The sequence below is a fragment of the Bos javanicus genome, chromosome 5, assembly GCF_032452875.1.
Source record: "Bos javanicus breed banteng chromosome 5, ARS-OSU_banteng_1.0, whole genome shotgun sequence".
NCBI classification, from domain to species: Eukaryota; Metazoa; Chordata; class Mammalia; order Artiodactyla; family Bovidae; genus Bos; species Bos javanicus.
The window spans coordinates 48973447-48994185 of NC_083872.1; the positions used below are offsets into that span (position 1 = coordinate 48973447).

Below are 20739 nucleotides of genomic sequence, written 5' to 3' on the forward strand. Positions count from 1 at the left end.
AAATAATATAATAAACACACAGAGCACTTAAAAAAATTTTTTTAAAGCCAAGACACATTAAAAAAAAACCTAATAAATTTTTAATTAGAATTTTTTTCCTTTTTTTAAACAGGACAAGTAACAGATTACATCAAACTTCAGAACTTTTCAAATATCTAGTTATTATACACATTCCCATCTGTCTTGCAGGGAGGGATCTTGGTCGGCTTAACAGTTTCAGGTAAAATAAGCTGCATAATAGTATATATTACAATAATAAGTGTACAATGCTTACATGGAATATGTTTTAGAAGCAAGAAAAAGATGCATATGCATCGAAAGGCGACCTCTTAAAATGCCACAACTATTTTTTTACATTCACTCTTGTAACAGGTCACAAGATGGGGTCACTAAGCTCAGATAAATCACTGTGATGCACATAAAATACAGAAAGATTGGTTATTATATATATTATATATATATTTATATTTTCACACGTTAGCATCTGAGACATAAACTGAGAATTTAAAATTTATTCTCTTCAGGTAACAAATCATTTTTTATTCTTCATAAACATGGTGCCCACAAAAGCACAAAGGTAAGGCACAATAAGGTTTTCTGTTACAGAACAGTGTGCATCATGTTTACTTAACCAGGAAACGTGCATTAACTGTGCAAGTTCATGCTGCAAACCTAACACATATACAATTTTAAATAAAAGGAAACTGAGCTTTAAACAAAATCAAGATTGGTACAATTTCAGCTTTTTCACATATTCATTTGGACTGACAATGATATATCAACGGGTTATTTTTAAAAAGCCAATTGCTACAAGTAAACTTTGCTCCATAACTATTTTAATCTGAAATCATAAACCATAATAAAGTAACTTTACTGAAACAAAGTAAATACCCAGGCACAAAGTGACCATCACTCGTGCATTTAATATACTGCGACCTTTCATAACCCAAAATTGCAAACGGAATTTTTCAAATACACATTTTGCTGCGACAATGTGCCCTGTTTTAAACTTGACATATAACAGGGAAGCTAACATTTCATTAAATTATAAATAGATTGGGAAAATGACTTAATCCCAGCGGTACTATGTCATAGCCCTAGTATTTATAATAAATACAGCTTTTCACAAAATAGTTTCCCAATATCTGCCAATTGCTTTTTTATTGCTCACATAAATTTGAATCTATTACAACTGATATTGGAACTTCCACACAAAATCATACTCAGACATTTTTATATAAAACCTATAAAAGTTATTTTAAACTTGTATCTAATACTTCCAGGTGTTCGGCTGTTTGATCTGTATGATAGTATAGCCATATGTATATATGTGTGTGTATATATACACATATACACATACACACATATATATATACATACACACATATATACACACACATATATATACACACATTAGATTATGAATAAAATAGGAAGCTTATTTTACTGCTTTAATGCAGACATCCTCACAAAACAGACTACTTTGGCCGTCACCAGCATTTATACATATATACAAAAGCCAGTTTAAGTACATGAACATCCACTTACACTTTTATGTAACCACTAAACCCGAATTGATTTTCCCATATTCCAGCTGTAGCAAATGAATCTCTTACAAGCAATAGAAACCTAAGGTTAAATTGGGAAATTAACAGTTTTACCACATTAGCCTGTAAGGAACTATTTAGGTGACTGTATACAAAAATTCACAATATCAGTTTACAGGAAATTATGGAAAAACAAGAAGCCTTTTCCCCATGCTTTTGTGTGGTTATTCAAACACTTCTTGGTGCAAAAATACAACCATCACATTTGAAAATGCTTAATAAGGTCAATGTTCCTCATGCAAAACTTTTAAGTGCATTGGCTTAACTGAACTCCAAAAACTGAACAAAACAATTACTCTATCTACTCAGCATTGCTGCCTCACTGCTAAGTCCCTTTGGAACCTTAAGATTTCTGGAACGTTCAAATAGAGCTGTATTCAATAAAAATATTACATACAAAAAGCATTTAAAAAGGGAGACAGGAAGCCAAACAGGAATTTTCCTACTGTAAAGAACAGTCTTAGGAGTGGAAGAAGTCTTTTCAGGAACCTCCTTGAGAATTGGCTAGGCCAGTCCGAAGACGAAGATGAGACATAGAGTTCATATGTTTATTTGATGGCTTCAAGGGAGTGTTGCAAGTAAGAGCCTGGGGAAAGCGATGGTGATATCTATCTAGTCGTAAATATTTTACTGTAACCAATTTCCCTGTTGTAAGATAAAAATAATATTTTAGATCTGTATGAATGTGCTTAATATTAATAGAAAACAAACCGTGGTAAAAGATAAATGAACACAAATAAAATAATTAAAATTAGTACTCTACAAATGATAACCTAAGATTCTTTAATTTAAAATCTGGTGGAATTTAACAGTAAGCCATAATTTATCTTTTCAAAATGTTTGTAGTATTCGAATTTCTTACCATCAAACCAAGAGCCATGCAATGCCTTAAAAGCTTTCCCAGCATATTCTGGAGACAGACATTTAACATATACACAACCCTGTAATATTTTAAAAAGAAAACAAAAAGGAAGAAAGAAATAGTCTTAGTTTAATAGCAACAATTCAAAATGTAGAATTCAATGGTGAAAGTTACTTTACCTCACGAGAGTTCTTGTCTACTGCAATGTGAACAATGCCATCATTATCACTGCATTTTTCTAAAATTGCTTCTTGAATTGCCAAATGCCACTGATCCCCTATTTCCCTAAAAAATTAATGAAAACAAAAATCAATTTTTCAAACAAAAATTCTTACTTAGAAAGAAGTTTTCTGTCTCTTCAACGAGTGCATGCTAAGTTGCTTCAGTTGTGTCTGACTCTGCAACCCCATGGACCGTAGCCTGGCGGGCTCCTCTGTCCATGGGATTCTCCGGCAAGAATACTGGAGTGGGTTGCCATGCCCTCCTCCAAGGGATCTTTCTGACCCAGGGATTGAACCTGAGTCTCTTATGTCTCCTGCATTGGCAGGTGGGTTCTTTACCACTAGCATCACCACATACCTAACTAGAATCAGGACAACTTAAAAACCATATATTGTAAAAAACTAATAGTATATAAATGCTTGTTACTAGCAGTAGGTAGATTTAAAAATGTTGGCATTCAGAAGTCCCAGCTATGTTCTCACTTTCCAGTGTAAGACTGTACAAGCTGAGGCACTGAAGGATCAGCCTACCATAGCAAGAAGGATCAGCCTACCACAGGAAGAAGGATCAGCCTACCATAGCAAGATAAATATGTTTTCAATTTTATGTTTAAAATCCTTTGCACTTACAGTCATTTCTCTTTTCTATCTAAACAAGTGTTAACAAACACTTCAATGAGTTGTGATAAACTTATAAAAGTATTATTTTTTAATGACATTTTCAAATTCCTAACTTAAGGAAAATTCTTAGTAAATATTATATTCTAAGCTTTTTTTCCCAAAATATTAGAAACTTTATACAGCACAAACATTTTGCAAAAATAAGTCACTTTACTATTATGAAAGAGGTTCTGTTATAGTAACACACATTTGTCTTTCTTGTGAGATACAGACGGTGGGGCAGAGGAAAAGGCCATTCCACTTCAAATCATAAATCTTCATCTCAGGTAATAAAATACTGGGCTGGCATAGACTTCCTAATCTCTAAGGTATAAGGTGAGACTCCCAGTAGAGGGATCACCACACTGTCGTTTCTACCTCTGCAAAATGAAGGGGGTGTGTGTTGTGTGTGTGTATGCTGACAGTGCTTTTCACATTAACAATTTCACCGTTACTTAATCTACCATATCAACTATTTCCTGAAATAAATGAGTTATCAGATGGGAATTATGCATATTTTATATATATTACAATTTCCACTATCAGCTTTTAAAAAAAAAAAACAGAATTTGATTTGTCCTATTATTGGACAGATAAGCAGTCACCTCTAGGAAGCAAATTCTAAAGATTATTACAGCTTATATGTAAAATATTATGGATTTTAAAGAAGTAACTTTTAACTATACTATATTCTGGAATGCACGTGTCACTGTAATTATATAGAAAAGTTTCTCAAATGGTAAATGGACATAAAAGTTCCTCAAATATTGCAATGACAGGTAGACAAATCTTATAGAAAGGAGGGTATGTACCTTTCGTAGAAAACTTTTTATAAGGGTTTGGAAATTTTAAGACAGCAGATATGTTTATTTATATTGCCTACAGAGGCAAAGAGTGGTGGCAAACATGACATACATTTAATAAAGGATACTGTTGATTATCATCGTATCTGTCATTAATCTGATTCAAGCATCTGTCTTCTATAAGGGATTCACAGTAAATACAAAGATTTTAAAAAGTTTTTCAAGTCATTATACACCTGTGTCTTTTGGGAAAACTTTGTTTCAAATTTAAAAAGAAGAATTGGGAAAACCATAACATTTTGGTAGTTAATATTTAGAAGTAAAGGAGATTTTTCAATTATAGACACAGCATTATAAGACTATCATGTATTTTTCATCCAAATATTAAAAAATTGCATGTACCTTTTGTCATAATACTTACATAACTGGATCAAACATATTTCGAATCTTCAGACATGGTGTCAAACTATTTGGTGGTGAATTTCTTCTATCTAAATGAAATGCTATAAAAAAACAAATTAGTTTTACTATTTTCCAGTGTTCCATTTTATTGAAAGGTATTCAGTCACTGAGTTCATTCAAAAAATATTCATTGCATGCTTTTACTATGAGCTAGATCCCTGGATCAAGGTGAATAAGACACACACAGTCACAAGACAGACACAGAGTCACTGATCTCACACTTTACAGTGGGGGAGACAGATGAAAAACAGTATCAACAAAGAAATTATAACTGTGGCAAATTCTAAGAAAGAAGGGTATAGAAAGCTGTCAATGTACTTAAGCCCATCTGTGAATATCAGATAACACTGAGGAGAGTGTACCTATGGTTGATACTTGTTGATGTATGACAGAAAACCACAAAACTCTATAAAGCAATTATCTTTCAATTAAAAAAGAAAAAATTTATGCTGAAACCTAAAGAATAAACAGAGACAGAATAAAGAGAGGTGTAAAGGACATCTAAAGCAAAGGTGACAGCTTATACAAAGCCCAAGGCAAGAAGGAACTTGATATATTCAAATAACTAAAAGACAGCCACTGTGACTCGAGATGGAACAACAGAAAGATAAACCTGAGGAAGATGCTGGATTACGGAGGACTATGTAAGCCACATTAAAGTCCTTGGACATTACCATAAGAGCAATGGGAATCCACTCAAATGTTTTAAGGACAGGAATAGTAAGACGGGATCTCTTAAAATTTTTAAATAGACTGTTATGTGGAAAATAGATGGAGGTAAAAAATGAATGCAAGGAGACCAGTTAGAGGTTATTACGTTGTCCAAGAGGAGATGATGGCAATGTGGATAAGACAGGTCAATGATGAAGATGGAAATAAGTGGACAGAATCAGTCAAATCTATTATGGAACAGATTTGACATGACTTGTTTAATGACCGCACATGTAGGGACTCAGGGAGAGATTAAGGATGACTCCCAGGTTTTTGACAGAACCGACTGAAGAGGGGACGGTATCATTAATTAAACAGGACACTGGAGGAGAGGTCAGTTTGGAGAGAGATGACATTATGTTCGTGCATGTATTGAAAGTCTGGCGCTTCTTAGTAGTACAGAAGACAAGTACACAGCTGTGTATAAAAATCTGAAAGTCAAAACAGAAGACTTAGTGCATGATATAAAATTGAAAGTTATCAACATATATATAGCAAATGAAGTTGCAGCATAGGATCATTTGAGAAGACCAGGAGAAGATAAAAGATGGCCTGGAAAGACTTAAAAACTTAGAGGTCCAGGAAAATTTGGAAAAAAAGAATTAAGAAATGCTAAGAAGTAGGATGAAAACCAGAAGAAAGTGGCAACCACAAAACAAGAAAGTACCAAGGCAGGTTCAATTGTGAATACTGCTAAGTAAAATAAGGACAAGAAAGAAAAATGTCCATTGAAATTAGCAACATCAAAGTCTGAGAGCTATTTCCTTGAAATGATGGGGATGGGTAACAGACTGAAGTCAGCTAAAGAATAAATGGGGAGAAGGCAATGACACCCCACTCCAGTACTCTTGCCTGGAAAATCCCATGGATGGGGGACCCTGGTGGGCCTCAGTCCATGGGGTCGCTAAGAGTCGGACACGACTGAGCAACTTCACTTTCACTTTTCACTTTTATGCACTGGAGAAGGAAATGGCAACCCACTCCAGTGTTCTTGCCTGGAGAATCCCAGGGATGGGGGAGCCTGGTGGGCTGCCGTCTACAGGGTAGCACAGAGTTGGACACGACTGAAGCAACTTAGCAGCAAAGAATAAATGGGAGGTGAAAAAGTAAGACAGTGAGTAAACTGTTTAATGCTGTTTGGCTATATGCAGGTAGAGACACAGGGTGACAGCTACAGGACAATGTATAGTGCAACAATGTGTTTTAAAGATGAGACTACAGTATGTTTCAGTGCTAATGAAAAGATCCAGGAGAGGCAGGAATTTAAAACACAGTAAGGGAAGATATGGGAGAAGACTAGAGGGAATGAGATCCAGAGGGATCCTCTAAAAAGAAGGGCTGGGTCCCTGTTAAGTGAGAAAGCTCCTTGATTGCAACAGGAGGTGAGGATGAGCATGTCTGTATGTTAGTTGCTCAGTCATGTCTGACTCTTTGCAACACCATGGACTCTACAGCCTGCCAGGATCCTTCGTCCGTGGAATTCTCCAGGAAAGAATACTGGAGTGGGCTGCCAGTTCCTTCTCCAGGCAATCTTCCCAACCCAAGGATCAAACCCAGGTCTCCCACAGTACACAGATTCTTTACCATCTGAGCTACCAGGATAGGACAGATTCTGGTAATTCTATGGATTTGGTGGTGGAAATTTGAGGCAGGTACAATCCAATTGCTTCTATTTGAATCATCAACTGAGAATCAGAAGACAGAGAACAGCAAAGGTTTGAAAAGAGGGGATGAGATCTGAAACTGCTATTGAGTAGAATAGGAAACTGAAGTGACTAGCAAAAAATGGTAAGAACAAGAAAGGCAAGTAGTACTAACAACCTACTTGCAGTTAATTATTTATAAAGGTGCCAGTCTGCCAAGTGGTTATGACTTTCCTTGCTCTGCTCAGTCATTAGCATACAGACAAGCAGAGATAAACAGTTCCATCCTTGGTTGGAATTTACCAGGGTAAGATTAAGGACAGGTGATGACATAAGGGTACTAGCAAGAGAGTGACTGAAAAGATGGACCAAGGAAACTAAGATGGACAGGAAAAGAAGTAAAGATAGGAGAAAGGCTAAAGGAACTGGAGAAAGAATGTGCACTGAAGAATCAGAGATTCTGGAGTTCCCAAATACATGAAGCAGGAAGGCTGAAAGGATGAGTTCAAGACAAAAACCAGAGTGTATCAATTAAAGTTTTCAGAAGTGTCAGTAATAAGAAACATCTGGAGTATGAATATTCGAACAGTGTTTGACATGGGATGGAGGTATAGTCACTAGATATGAAAAATCTTTGCCAAATCTCACATCAAGAAGGTTTATGAACCTCTAGTACCTTCCGAACTTCTCTAGCAGTATATAGATTCTGTTCTTAGATGACCTTTTAGCTGCAGACAGTCTGACTTCCTTGAAATTCTAATAATGACCTAGGTTAGCAGGGCTTCAACCAGAAAAAACAGAAACATTCATATCACCTTATTTTAGCCTACACCCAAGACTCCAGAAAATAAAAGACCTGGAAGAAACTATCCCTGGCCCATTCTAGTCAGAAAGTAGTTCAAAAGATCAAACTGATTGATCTAACTAAACTCTAATTCCCATGGCTATGTAAAGATACAGTAGCTACTGAATGATACATTTTAAATACCTCAGGAGCTACCTTTGGGTCCTTTAAATGAATGCTGTTTATTCCAAACATGACATTTGTCAGAAGCATAGAGAATTCTTGTGCTTCCCAGCAGATAGTGTTTAATTTTTAACTGGTGCTTTAAAATACCTTTCGACATACTAATATTATCATCAATTTCTTATTTAAGTACTATTTAGAAACTGAACTAAAAATTCAGTAAGGTTGACTATTTAACAGTTACTTGGGGAAAGTACCATTAAATGACAATAGCCTGCAGTGGTAGTGAACTCAAAAGACTACTGTAACTATTATACCAACTCTTCAGACACGCACCATTTTGTTATTTAGCCACAACACTCGGTTTTGGGATATCTCACTTCACTGACCAGGGATTGATCCTGGACCACGGCAGTGAAAGCCTGAAATGCTAACCAGGGAACTCCCCAGCATGTACCCTTTAAAACAAATAGTTAATGGTTTAGTGTCATCTTGGCAACAAAGCTTCATTTTTATGCCACAATTACGGAACCTATTATTCAAGGTCTTTGAAAGTGAAACTCAATTAGAGAAAAAAGGGAGAGATTGCATTTTATTTCAATTTCAAAACAATTAACTTACCTTTCCCATATAGTCTAAGTATAGCAAGCATTGATAAATATGCTTTCTATCCAACAAGATTAAAAGAAACTCAACTCACTACTAGTTCTGAAATACAAATTAAACTAGCCATGAGATTTCTTTTTGCAATTAACCATTAATACACAAAAAATTCAAATGTGCTAACAGTTATTACTTGTAGAGGTTTAGGTACATAAGGCAACCAAACACCAAATCCTCCTATAAACTTATATCTGTTTTTGCAACTATACAAACATTAAGAAAAATATGGAAAGACACCCACAAAAGTGACTTGGCATGAGATATGCAAGTATCGCATTGGTGAAAGACTCTTAATGAAAAAGGCAAGCAAAAATAGAAAAAAAGAGAAGTTAAAAAGTTATGATTTCACTTACATATGTTTTAAATATAAAATAAATATATACTTGTGCATATATAAACATGTATATATAAATAAGAAATATATAAATTATATATTACAAATTATCTGCACAAAAAATATCAGGGGAAAAGAATGCAGTTAGATCTTTAATACTAGGTTGCTTTTAGTAAGTGAAAGAGAAAAAAATCAAAGTAATGTATCTAGTACTGTATCACTGTGAAGACAAACCATGTTATTTGTATTAGCACACAGAAAAGTGGGAGGACAGTAAGAAGCTAACACTGACTCCTTCTATGGGATGGGGCTGGAAGGGAGCTTTGCCATCATATATCTTTCAGTTGTACTATTTTAAACACATAAGAATTTTATATTTGAAAAAACTATATTTTTTTGTTGTTTAAGCATACATACCTTGACCTTGCCACACTTTAGAAGGTATTACTAATATTTTGTCACAGGAGGCAGAAGGCTGGATCCACCGCCAAACTAGAAAGTCTGCACCACCTATTCTTCGTGTTTCTGTGCGAACTCTAGACTCATTAGCAGCAAGGAAGTCAACAGCTCTATCCCAGACTTTCTTCATTTTCTTCCTATCATTTGAAGGAAAATGACAAATTTACTATCATCTTTGTCATCTTTTTCAAATATTAGTAACTGAAGGCAGTAGTTGTTATTCTTAATTAGGGCTGTTCTTATCAATGCTTATGCAGTTTTTCCCAAAAAGATTAAGGTGCCTGAAATTCCCATCAAATTTATCATATTTGGATGTCCAGAGGTGGAACAATGCATTGGTATTTTCCCCTCTCAAAAGCTCTACTGATGATTCTGATATGCTGCTACACATCTTACACAGGGTAAGAACGCTGCTTTAGGATGTGACATCATCTTTTACTTTCAAGAAGTTGTTGTTGAATTCTTTTATTTAAAAAGCTTCATTAACAACAAAATAAAGTATTTTAAAACATTAGTAAAACATCACTGGCTACTGTCTGTCTCTGTTTATTTATCAGGATATAATTGAAGGAAATAAAGTAGAGACTTTTAAAAAGTAAGAAAAGTATGCTTAGAAATCCAGTTGTCTATTATGCCACTTAAAATCAGGCCGATAATAGATGAAAGCTTAGAAAAGAGTTTAAAGTACAAAAAGACACCTGTATAGTAAAACAGCTATTGTTGAGAAGGGTCATAACTCTCAATGCAATTTTCATGACCGCAGAAGGTAACATTCTGATTTACTTCAACTCATAATGCTTTGAACACACCTGTCATGAGGCTGTATTAAAGAATCTCGCACATGGGGAATAGGCATGTAAGGCTGTAAATCTTTATTTTCCTGGCAAGCTTCATTATGACTTCGTAAAACATCTGAAAGTAAATCAAAAAAATTTATAAAGAAAACAACTATTGGACACCATGAGTATTCTAGAATAGTTCAGATTTTTACAAATACTGTACCTATAATCTTTACCACCATATCATACATCTGCCTTGTTTCCTCTTCTTCTTTTGTCCAGCGATATTTCATGTAACGCAGAACGACACAAACCATCACTACACCTGTAATATTTACATATATTGTGTTTTAAAATCGTGGTCAGTGGCATTCAGTAATATTTGTTGCAACCTGAAACAACCGTCAGTTGTTAAATCTGGTATAACAAAGTGGAAGGAAAAAAAGCCATTTTGACAGTTTCTATAGGTGATTATTTTAACTGCCATAATGGGATAGTGGAATAAGTCTTCAAGACAGTGGTTTGATTTAGCTATATAATAAAATTAAATATAAAAATTTAATATTAAACATTTCCCAGTGTGTCACTTAATCTTTCCAGAAAAAAATTTCTTCCTTAGGTTGACAACTGAACATTTAAATTCCATTTTTTTTTTTTTCTGAATACAAAGTAACATGCTTCACAAACCTTTTTCTTTGCAGCATTAAGCTACTAGAAAAGTGAGTCTTATGAGACTGTAAACATTTAATTTTAAGCAAACTAAATTATTTTTAAAGGACTTGGGTAGAAAAGAGAAGAAATTTCTAGTAGTCACATAAAATTAAGAGGCCTGAATGAAAATTTTAATTTGGATAAATAATATTTTTAAAATTAAAAATAATTTTTAAAAAGTTAATTTCTAACTCAGTATTTAAAAAATAAGCTAATTTTTGTATCTTCCTGCTCTATTTCCTAAAGTGGATTTCTATCTATGCACTGTATTTGCTTTTTCTGTAACATTCATATGACAAAGTCTGATTCCTACTTCTCATAGCACTGTTTCCTAAGCCCTTAGATTGATACTGACATTGTGTATGTGTTAGTCCCTTCAGTTGTGTACAACTTCTTGCAACCCAATGGATTATAGCCACGAGGCTCCTCTGTCCATGGGATTTCCCAGACAAGAATACTGCAGTGGGTTGCCATCCCCTTTTCCAGGGGATTTTTTCACCCAGGGATCAAACCTGGGTCTCCTGCACTACAAGCAGATTCTTTACCATCAGAGCCACCGGGAAAGCCAACCGACATTATAAAAACCCTCAATATTACTATATCTTAGTGAAGACTTCTGGATGCGCTTTATAATGACAACTATTACAGAAGTATATTCTCAACCCTGGCATTTGATGAAATACATCTAGACTACAATGTATCTTTCTCATTCTCACAACTTACCTAAGCATAACAACAATAACCTGTGGGTGACAGTAACAAAAGCACGTCGAAAACGACACCAGAAGGACATCTGTGGTCTTGTGGATTGTAAAAACTGAACATCAACTATATCTGTCAATTCTTCCTCAGGGCCATAACCAACACACCTATGCAAAAATAATCAAGGGAGAATTTAGTTAAAATCACTGCTTAGACTACAAAATAAACAAAGTAGAAACCAAATCCTTTACCTTATCCCAACATCTTTTCCATTTTCAAAAATCCACTTTAATGAGATGTTAAATGTATCTTCATATTCAGGACCTAAATCCTAATAAGAAAAATAAAGAAAATAACCTTAATAATTCACATTCACTTGATTTTATGTGTAAGCTGTCCTATAAATAACATACCTTATATAACACTTTAAACTATATAATAAAAATGTATTATTCAATACAGAAAAATGAAAAGAAATAAAAGAAAAAAGTCACCATTTCCCCACCACCCTAAGATAACCACTGTTAACATTTTGCTATGCTTTTTCATTTTTTATTTAAAAAATAAATCTAGATTGTTTTTAAAATTTGCTTTTCAAGTATCATCATGATAAGAGTGAATTAGTCACTTTTTCTTTTTAATGGAATGATGCTATTTGTAGATGAACAAAATGGCAAATTACTTAGACTCGGGTTTCACAGCCATTTTCTCAACAAGTGAATGAATATGCCCATCAGTTTCAGAGAAACAACTGATTGTGTTATTCACGATAAAATTAAAGCTTTCAAATGAAGTGAAAAGTAGAATTTTTAAAACTTACATCCATTATTATGAGCTTAACAATTTCAGTGCTTAAAAAACTTTTGAAATGAGACTGTGCTGTGATATTTACAAATGTGACTTTAGAGTACAGCATATTAAAATGTGTCAACATTATGAAGATTCGAATAACTAGTGACCCAATATTTTCCAAATGACCAATCATAAGCTATAAAATATTGTGTAGGTAAAAGATCCATTCTAACTGCAAAACAGACGAAAAGGCCTTAGTATGAAAAGTTCACTGTCATGGCTTTAAATTCTATACTACACTAATCTTTAAGAAACTATTACTTGTAGAGTTTTGATGCTATATCAAAGAAGAGTATCTATCTGACTTGAGAATTAAAATACTTTCCCCTGTTTTTTTGACTACCTATCTGTGTGAGGCTAGATTTTTGTGATGTACTTCAACCAAAACACCATCACAATGGATTGAACACTGAAGCAGATATGAGAATTCAGTTGTCTTTTATTAACCTGGACATTTAAGAGAGTTGCAAAAATGTAAACCGATGCCACTTCTCACTAAATGTTTTTACTTTGGAAACTAGTATTTTTCATAAAACACACTATTTATGCTAACATGTAATAAAGTCATTATTCTTATTTTAAATGAATAAGTAAACTTTAAAATGTTGCTTTAATTTCTAATATGACAAATACATATCTAAATAAATAAATACATACATATATATTCTACAAACAAATGCCATTTAGGATCATCGGTAATTTTAGGATTACAAAAGGATCCTGAAACCTGAAAGTTTAAGAAGTGCTATGCATAAGTGGATTATGTATTTTTTAAATCAAAATATTAAAAACGAAAGTGGTGTTGTATTATACAAACTGTTTTTCTACTTGCTTTTTTCACAGAATGAACTGGTGTTGTCAATGTATATCAGTATAAATATTCATGAGACAACTCCAATTTTTTCCAGTACAACAGTATTCCATTGTGTGGTTATTTTACACCATCATCCTCTCACTAATGAACATGAAATGGTTTCAATTATTTGAGTATAACAAATAATACTGTAATAAACATCCTTAAAAATTCTTTCATTCAAAATATTTATTGAGGGCCCACTATGTGCCAGGTACTGTTCTAGGACCTAGAAATGTAGCACTAAGCAAAAAGCCAAAATTCTCCATGCTCATGGGAACTTGTATTCTATTCAAAAGTATGTCTTTACATACTTTTGGAAGTGCAAAAAAATGAATTTCTAAAAGTAGAAATAGAAACAAGAAGTCACTTTATAAAATTCTTTAAAAATATTTATATGTAATAGCTACTGCATTTTAACAACAGATTCTTCAACAGCATTGGAAATTACAATGTTCTCATTTGATCAGTTTACTTTCTAATGTTATTTTAATATATCAAATTTGAAAGTATAATAAAGAATTTTATGAAGCAAAACTAATCTTGCTAGGCATCATTACTTATGTGTAACTACTGCCAGGGTTTTCAGATGCTAACGATAACCTATAGGCTATTTTTTTTTTAAGTGTGATAATTTCAGCATTATTTATAAATACCAAAAAATTTGTAGTCAATGTTAGCATTTAATGATTAAAAGATGACTTATATATGAGATCACTTCTGTTGGATATTATTAAATTAGAAATAATCATGACGAGAGCTAAATAGCTATATACTTTAAAAAGTAAAATACAGCATTCAACTATTACTATGAAAGATATAGAATCATGTGAATAAGAACTAGAAAATAAGAAAAAGTAAATTTTGTTTAGTATTGCTTCAAAAAGTTATGCAATTATAAAAGATAAGTTCAGGCAATTTCTGCCTTTTTTTAAAATTTTTTTATTGAAGGATAATTGCTTTACAGAATTTTGTTGTTTTCTGTCAACCTCGATATGAATCAGCCACAGGTATACATATCCCTCCCTTTTGAACCTCCCTCCCAATAATTACTGTTTTAATTTTTGTAAGTAGACAGCAGAAATCACCTTGCATATAACTAAAAAATCAAACAGAACTCATATTCACTTACTCTAAATTAGAGAAGATTAAAGCTTTGATAAAGAAACATCAAGAGAACATATTTCTGGTTATATTGCATGGATGAGGATTAGATAAAGCACAAGCAATACAAGATTTTGAAAACTCCATACAACAATATTAACATGGGAAAGACTAGAGATCTCGTCAAGAAAATTAGAGATACCAAGGGAACATTTCATGCAAAGATGGGCACAATAAAGGACAAAAATGGTATGAAACTAACAGAAGCAGAAGATATTAAGAAGAGGTGGCAACAATACACAGAAGAACTATACAAAAAAGATCTTCACGACCCAGATAATCATGATGGTGTGATCACTCACCTACAGCCAGACATCCTGGAATGCAAAGTCAAGTGGGCTTTAGGAAGCATCCCTACAAACAAAGCTAGTGGAGGTGATGGAATTCCACTTGAGCAACTTCAAATCCTAAAAGATGATGCTGTAAAAGTGCTTCACTCAATATGCCAGCAAATTTGGAAAACTCAGCAGTGGCCACAGGACTGGAAAAGGTCAGTTTTCATCCCAATCCCAAAGAAAGGCAATGCCAAAGAATGCTCAAACTACCACACAACTGCACTCATCTCACACTCTAGCAAAGTAATGCTCAAAAATCTTCAAGCCAGGCTTCAATAGCATGTGAACTATGAATTTCCAGATCTTCAAGCCATATTTAGAAAAGGCAGAGGAACCAGAGATCAAATTGCCAACATCCACTGGATCATCGAAAAAGCAAGAGAGTTCCAGAAAAATATCTACTGCTTTATTGACTATGCCAAAGCCTTTGACTGTGTGGTTCACAACAAACTGTGGAAAATTCTTCAAGAGATGGGAATACCAGACCACCTGACCTTCCTGCCTCCTGAGAAATCTGTATGCAGGTCAAGAAGCAACAGTTAGAACTGGACATGGAACAACAAACCAGTTCCAAATCGGGAAAGGAGTATGTTAAGGCTGTATATTGTCACCCTGATTACTACACTTATATGCAGAGTACATCATGAGAAACATTGGACTGGATGAAGAACAAGCTGGAATCAAGATTGCCAGGAGAAATATCAATAACCTCAGATATGCAAATGACACCACCCTTATGGCAAAAAGTGAAGAAGAACTCAAGAGCCTCTTGACGAAAGTGAAAGAGAAGAGTGAAAAAGTTGGCATAAAACTTAACATTCAGAAAACTAGATCACGGCATCTGGTCCCATCACTTCATGGTAAATAGATGGGGAAACAATGGAAACAATGCCAGAATTTGTTTTTTGGGATCCAAAATCATTGAAGATGGTGACTACAGCCATGAAATTAAAAGATGCTTGCTCCTTGGAAGAAAAGTTATGACCAACCTAGACAGCATATTAAAAAGCAGAGATATTACTTTGCCAAAAAAAGCCATTCTAGTCAAGGTTATGGTTTTTCCAGTAGTTATGTACGGATGTGAGAGTTGGACTATAAAGAAAGGTGAGAAGAATTGATGCTTTTGAACTGTAGTGTTGGAAAAGACTCTTTAGAGTCTCTTGGACTGCAAGGAGATCCAAGCAGTCCATCCTAAAGGATCAGTCCTGAATATTCATTGGAAGGAATGATGCTGAAACTCCAATACTTTGGCCACATGATGCAAAAAACTGACTCATTTGAAAAGATTCTGATGCTGGGAAAGATTGAAAGCAGGAGGAGCAAGGGACGACAGAGGATGAGATGGTTGGATGGCATCACTGACTCAATGGACATGAGTTTAAGTAAACTCCGGGAGTTGGTGATGGGATAGGGAGGCCTGGTGTGCTGCAGTCCATGGGGTAACAAAGAGTCAGACACGACTGAGTGACTGAACTGAACTGACACAGAGCTGAAGACCTGTGTTAATTCCTGTTTGCAATATATCGGTTTTTGAAAAGGATTTTGTACTCATTTAGTTCTTTTCAAAGACTGTATCCTTCAAAGACACAAACAAGATTCCACCCTTGAAAGATGTGGATATTTTAAAAATCAATGAAGTACATACATTGTATTTAACTTGTATTTACATACACATTTTTCAGTTTCTATTCAATGCAGTATGCAGTATTTTATGACATTTTTTCATTACTATACAGAACGTGAAAAATTAGACTAAACATATTTCAAGTAATGCAAAATTAAATGAATTTCCAAGTTTACTTGCTGTGTAATTTAAATATAAAAATGGAGGCTAAAGATTATAAATAGCATGACTGCTCTTATTAATTATTGTTAAAAATAAACATAATGGTTCAAATTAACAAGGACAGCTACTCTAATAAGTTAAATATGTGGAAGAACAAAGAACTTAACACTTCTAGTTATAAAACAGCAGAAGCATAGAAAAAGGTATCTGTTGTTATTTTTCCATTTTCTGTTCTCCCTTCCTATGTAAATACCCTTCGATATCCAACCACTACTTGCAACACAACAGAACCATGGAATGTTCCTTTATGAATAAACATTTTAAAAAACAAATGATAATTTATTTAAAATTCCCATTAAAGATTTAACAGAGTTTGAGTTCTTAAATAAACCATTACTTCCACAAATATTTGACATAGTACATGGAGTTCTATAGTATCATAACGGAGAAGGCAATGGCACCCCACTCCAGTACTCTTGCCTGGAAAATCCCATGGATGGAGGAGCCTGGTAGGCTGCAGTCCATGGGGTCACTAAGAGTCAGACACACTGAGCAACTTCACTTTCAGTTTTCACTTTCATGCATTGGAGAAGGAAATGGCAACCCACTCCAGTGTTCTTGCCTGGAGAATCCCAGGGACAGGGGAGCCTGGTGGGCTGCCATCTATGGGGTCGCACAGAGTCGGACACGACTGAGGCGACTTAGCAGTAGCAGCAGCCAACAGTATCATAAAATGGAATTTTTGTAGAAGTAAAAGTTGAATTTTTTTTCTGGCATATGCAAATTAAACAGTTCATGCTAACGCTGCAGCACACAGCATCTACCTGATTTTAAGTCTGAAGTGCTTTATTCACTTGTTGGAGCCACCTGGAAAACTGTAATGCAAGGGGTATGCCAATTTTTTAGCAAAGGGCAGACAGTAAATATTTTAAGCTTTGCAACATATACACTTCTTGTCTCTGTCACTTACATATTTTTAATGCAACCTTTAAAAATGTTGTAAAACCTCAGCAGGCCATACAAAACCAGGCTCATGAGCTGCAGTTTGCCAATCCTCGAGGTAAGGCATTCCTGTATCATAAAACACCCATTTTCAAATAACTGATGATAAAACTCAAGAGGAAACAAAGTTTTTAATTTTTAAAGTAGGTCTATTATTAACATAATTACTTGTTACTATTTATTTATAAGCAACAGCTCAGCTAACACACTGCTGACAGCATCACAGAAATATTTCTAAATTGAAAGGAAGTTTTCCCAAATCTTTAACAAATTAAAACTATTTTAATACACTGTAATTGATCCCCAATTACAAATTTACCTTATTTTCAAAATAACTAGCCGAAATGTGTAATTTAAAAACCCATATCAGATGCTTTGAACTTGGATTACAGTTTCAAAGCACAAAAATAATACTGCTTCATGGAAAAGATTCAGTTCATTAAAGAAAGCAACAAAACACATGGAGGGGAAAAGATAGTGGTACAGGGAAAAGTTAAGCCAACATTAATAATCTACCAGATAAAGTTCACAAATGGATAATTTGCATGACACTAATAGCTATGTGGCTTTAGTGAATATTCTGGTGGCTCAGTGGTAAAGAATCTACCTGCAATGAAGGAGACACTCTGCATCGTAAAGATAGCCTGGAGAAGGAAATGGCACCCCACTCCAGTATTCTTGCCTGGAAAATCCCATGGACAGAGGAGCCTACTGGGCTATCGTTCATGGAGTCTCAAAAGAGTCAGACATGATTTAGGGGCTAAACAATACACACTAGATGCTACCTTTAAATTACGTAAAATATGACACACAGAAATCAACAGTGAGTATGATTTAGTTCTTAATGTTTCATTGGAAAGTTGATCTTTTACTTCCAGGAATAATGGAAAGAATATGGTCTTTAGAATCCAAGAGGCCTGGAATCAGATCATGACTCCACTACTGAATTGCTGTATGTATAACCATAAGAGGACATTAAGAGAAAATAAGTCATGTAGGCAGATGCATATACTTTGTTCACATCTTCAGATTCTGAACTCTATTCAGTGTCAGTCTCTTGACCACTCAGTATGAGGTATGGGTTATAAACCCAGCTCTTCCATCTAAGAGGCAGAATAGTATAGTGAAAAGAGCAGATATTTTGATTCTATTCACAGTTCCATCACTTACTAGCTGGATGACCTACTTATTAAACCCCTCTGAGCACCGAAGAATTGATGCTTTTGAATTGTGGTGTTGGAGAAGACTCTTGAGAGTCCCTTGGACTGCAAGGAGATCCAACCAGTCCATTCTGAAGGAGATCAGCCCTGGGATTTCTTTGGAAGGAATGATGCTAAAGCTGAAACTCCAGTACTTTGGCCACCTCATGCGAAGAGTTGACTCATTGGAAAAGACTCTGATGCTGGGAGGGATTGGGGGCAGGAGGAGAAGGGGATGACAGAGGATGAGATGGCTGGATGGCATCACTGACTCGATGGACGTGAGTCTGAGTGAACTCCGGGAGTTGGTGATGGACAGGGAGGTCTGGCGTGCTGCAATTCATGGGATCGCAAAGAGTCAGACACGACTGAGCGACTGAACTGAACTAAGCTTTATTTTCTTTATAAAGGTGAGTCTGAAACCACCTACCTTGTTGCATCACTGTGAAATCAAAGGTAACATACAGAAAGTACCAAGACAAATTATACTTGAAATACTATAACCATTATGAAAGGTATTAATTCATTCTATTTTTTAGGATATTTATTTTTCCACAAAGACACAATCTTATTAACAGTGATTAACATTCCAAGTTAGTCCATAAAAATTTATTCAGCCCATAATTTGGCATATTTGCAATCTTCTTTCCTATTATATTCTTCACAAATCTTAAAACATACTGTGTTTAAAATTAAACAGGTCTTAAAAGTGACCTAGGAAATGAACCACCATTCATTTCATCATTCTATTGCTATGCTATCATACAAAGCTCCTATCATTTAACTTTGCATCTGTCTTTTCATGAAAATAATAGTGCCACGTATTTCCTAAATGTTCCACCAGAGGGACCTCTTAACTTTTCACAAATCAAAACTAGATTTCAACCTCAAAAATGAGGAATAAAAAGCCCAAGAAAAACACTGTAGGAGTAAGAAAAAATGTTACATTTATTTAAATTAATTGTCACATTTATTTAAATTTTCTTTGAAGAAGAAAGTGTGAGAAATAAAAAAAATGGAATATAAAGACTCAAAGTGAAAAAAGTTTTTACTGAGGCTTATTCACTCATTTTGGGCTTCCCTGGTGGCTCGGTGGTAAAGAATCTACCTGCCAGTGCAGGAGACCTAGGTTCAATCCCTGGGTCGGAAAGATCCCCTGGAGAAGGAAATGACAACCCACTCCAGCATTCTTGACTGGGAAATCCCATGGACAGAGAACCCTGGTGGGCTACAGTCCATGGGGTCACAAAAGAGTTGGAGGTGACTTAGGAACTAAACCATTCATTCCTTTTACTCAATCAAACATTTACTTAAAATGCACCAGACGCTGGGGGAAAATTAGCTTACAGCATAGGAGTTCTACATATTCTCTAGCTCATTTATTCCTGAATGCAAAAACTTAATTGTGTTGCAGGTGAAACCATGGTACAAGCACATAAAAGGTACAATAGGTCTCTCTCCAGAAGCAGAAAGCCTACGATATACATATGGTTGTCTCTGTTTGATATCAGAATTGTAGTGGGATTCTTCCATATTTATGTGAGAACTTGGGTAAAATAAAATAGGTTGTGCTAAAATTATCATTACAAATTAGAAAGTAATTTGGAAACATATTTCAAAAGTATTAACAAAAGTTCTTTGAATAAGTGATTTCCTTTCTAGGACTAAGGAAATAAGGAAATAATCACAAAATCAAATACTATAATGCAAAATTAGCGTGCTTTCATAATACTGAAATCCCACAACCCAGGAGAATAAAAACATGTAAAGAAATATTATTCAGTAATAAAGAGGAACAGTTTTTAAAAGCCTGAACAATGACATGGGAAAATGCTAACAACTTTAAGGAAAAAATATCAGTATTTATAACATTTATACTGATACTAATTTCAGGGGGGAAATCTAAGACTAGAGAAACATGGACCAAAATGAGTGGCTAACTTTAGGTGGTGAATCTGAAATGC

General features: G+C 34.6%; 1 protein-coding gene across 1 annotated transcript in view; it reads right to left on the reverse strand.

Moving 5' to 3' along the window:
- Window positions 1-57: 57 nt before the first annotated feature.
- Window positions 58-20739, reverse strand: part of LEMD3 (LEM domain containing 3) — a 74346-nt gene continuing 53664 nt past the window's right edge. Inside the window, exons 5-13 of the mRNA XM_061416585.1 lie at window positions 11836-11915; window positions 11606-11751; window positions 10395-10496; window positions 10202-10304; window positions 9351-9529; window positions 4575-4656; window positions 2649-2754; window positions 2470-2548; window positions 58-2252 (exon numbers count right to left, since the gene is read on the reverse strand). Coding sequence (XP_061272569.1) covers window positions 2089-2252; window positions 2470-2548; window positions 2649-2754; window positions 4575-4656; window positions 9351-9529; window positions 10202-10304; window positions 10395-10496; window positions 11606-11751; window positions 11836-11915 — 1041 coding nt within the window. The 3' untranslated portion in view covers window positions 58-2088. The remainder of the gene's footprint in view (window positions 2253-2469; window positions 2549-2648; window positions 2755-4574; window positions 4657-9350; window positions 9530-10201; window positions 10305-10394; window positions 10497-11605; window positions 11752-11835; window positions 11916-20739) is intronic.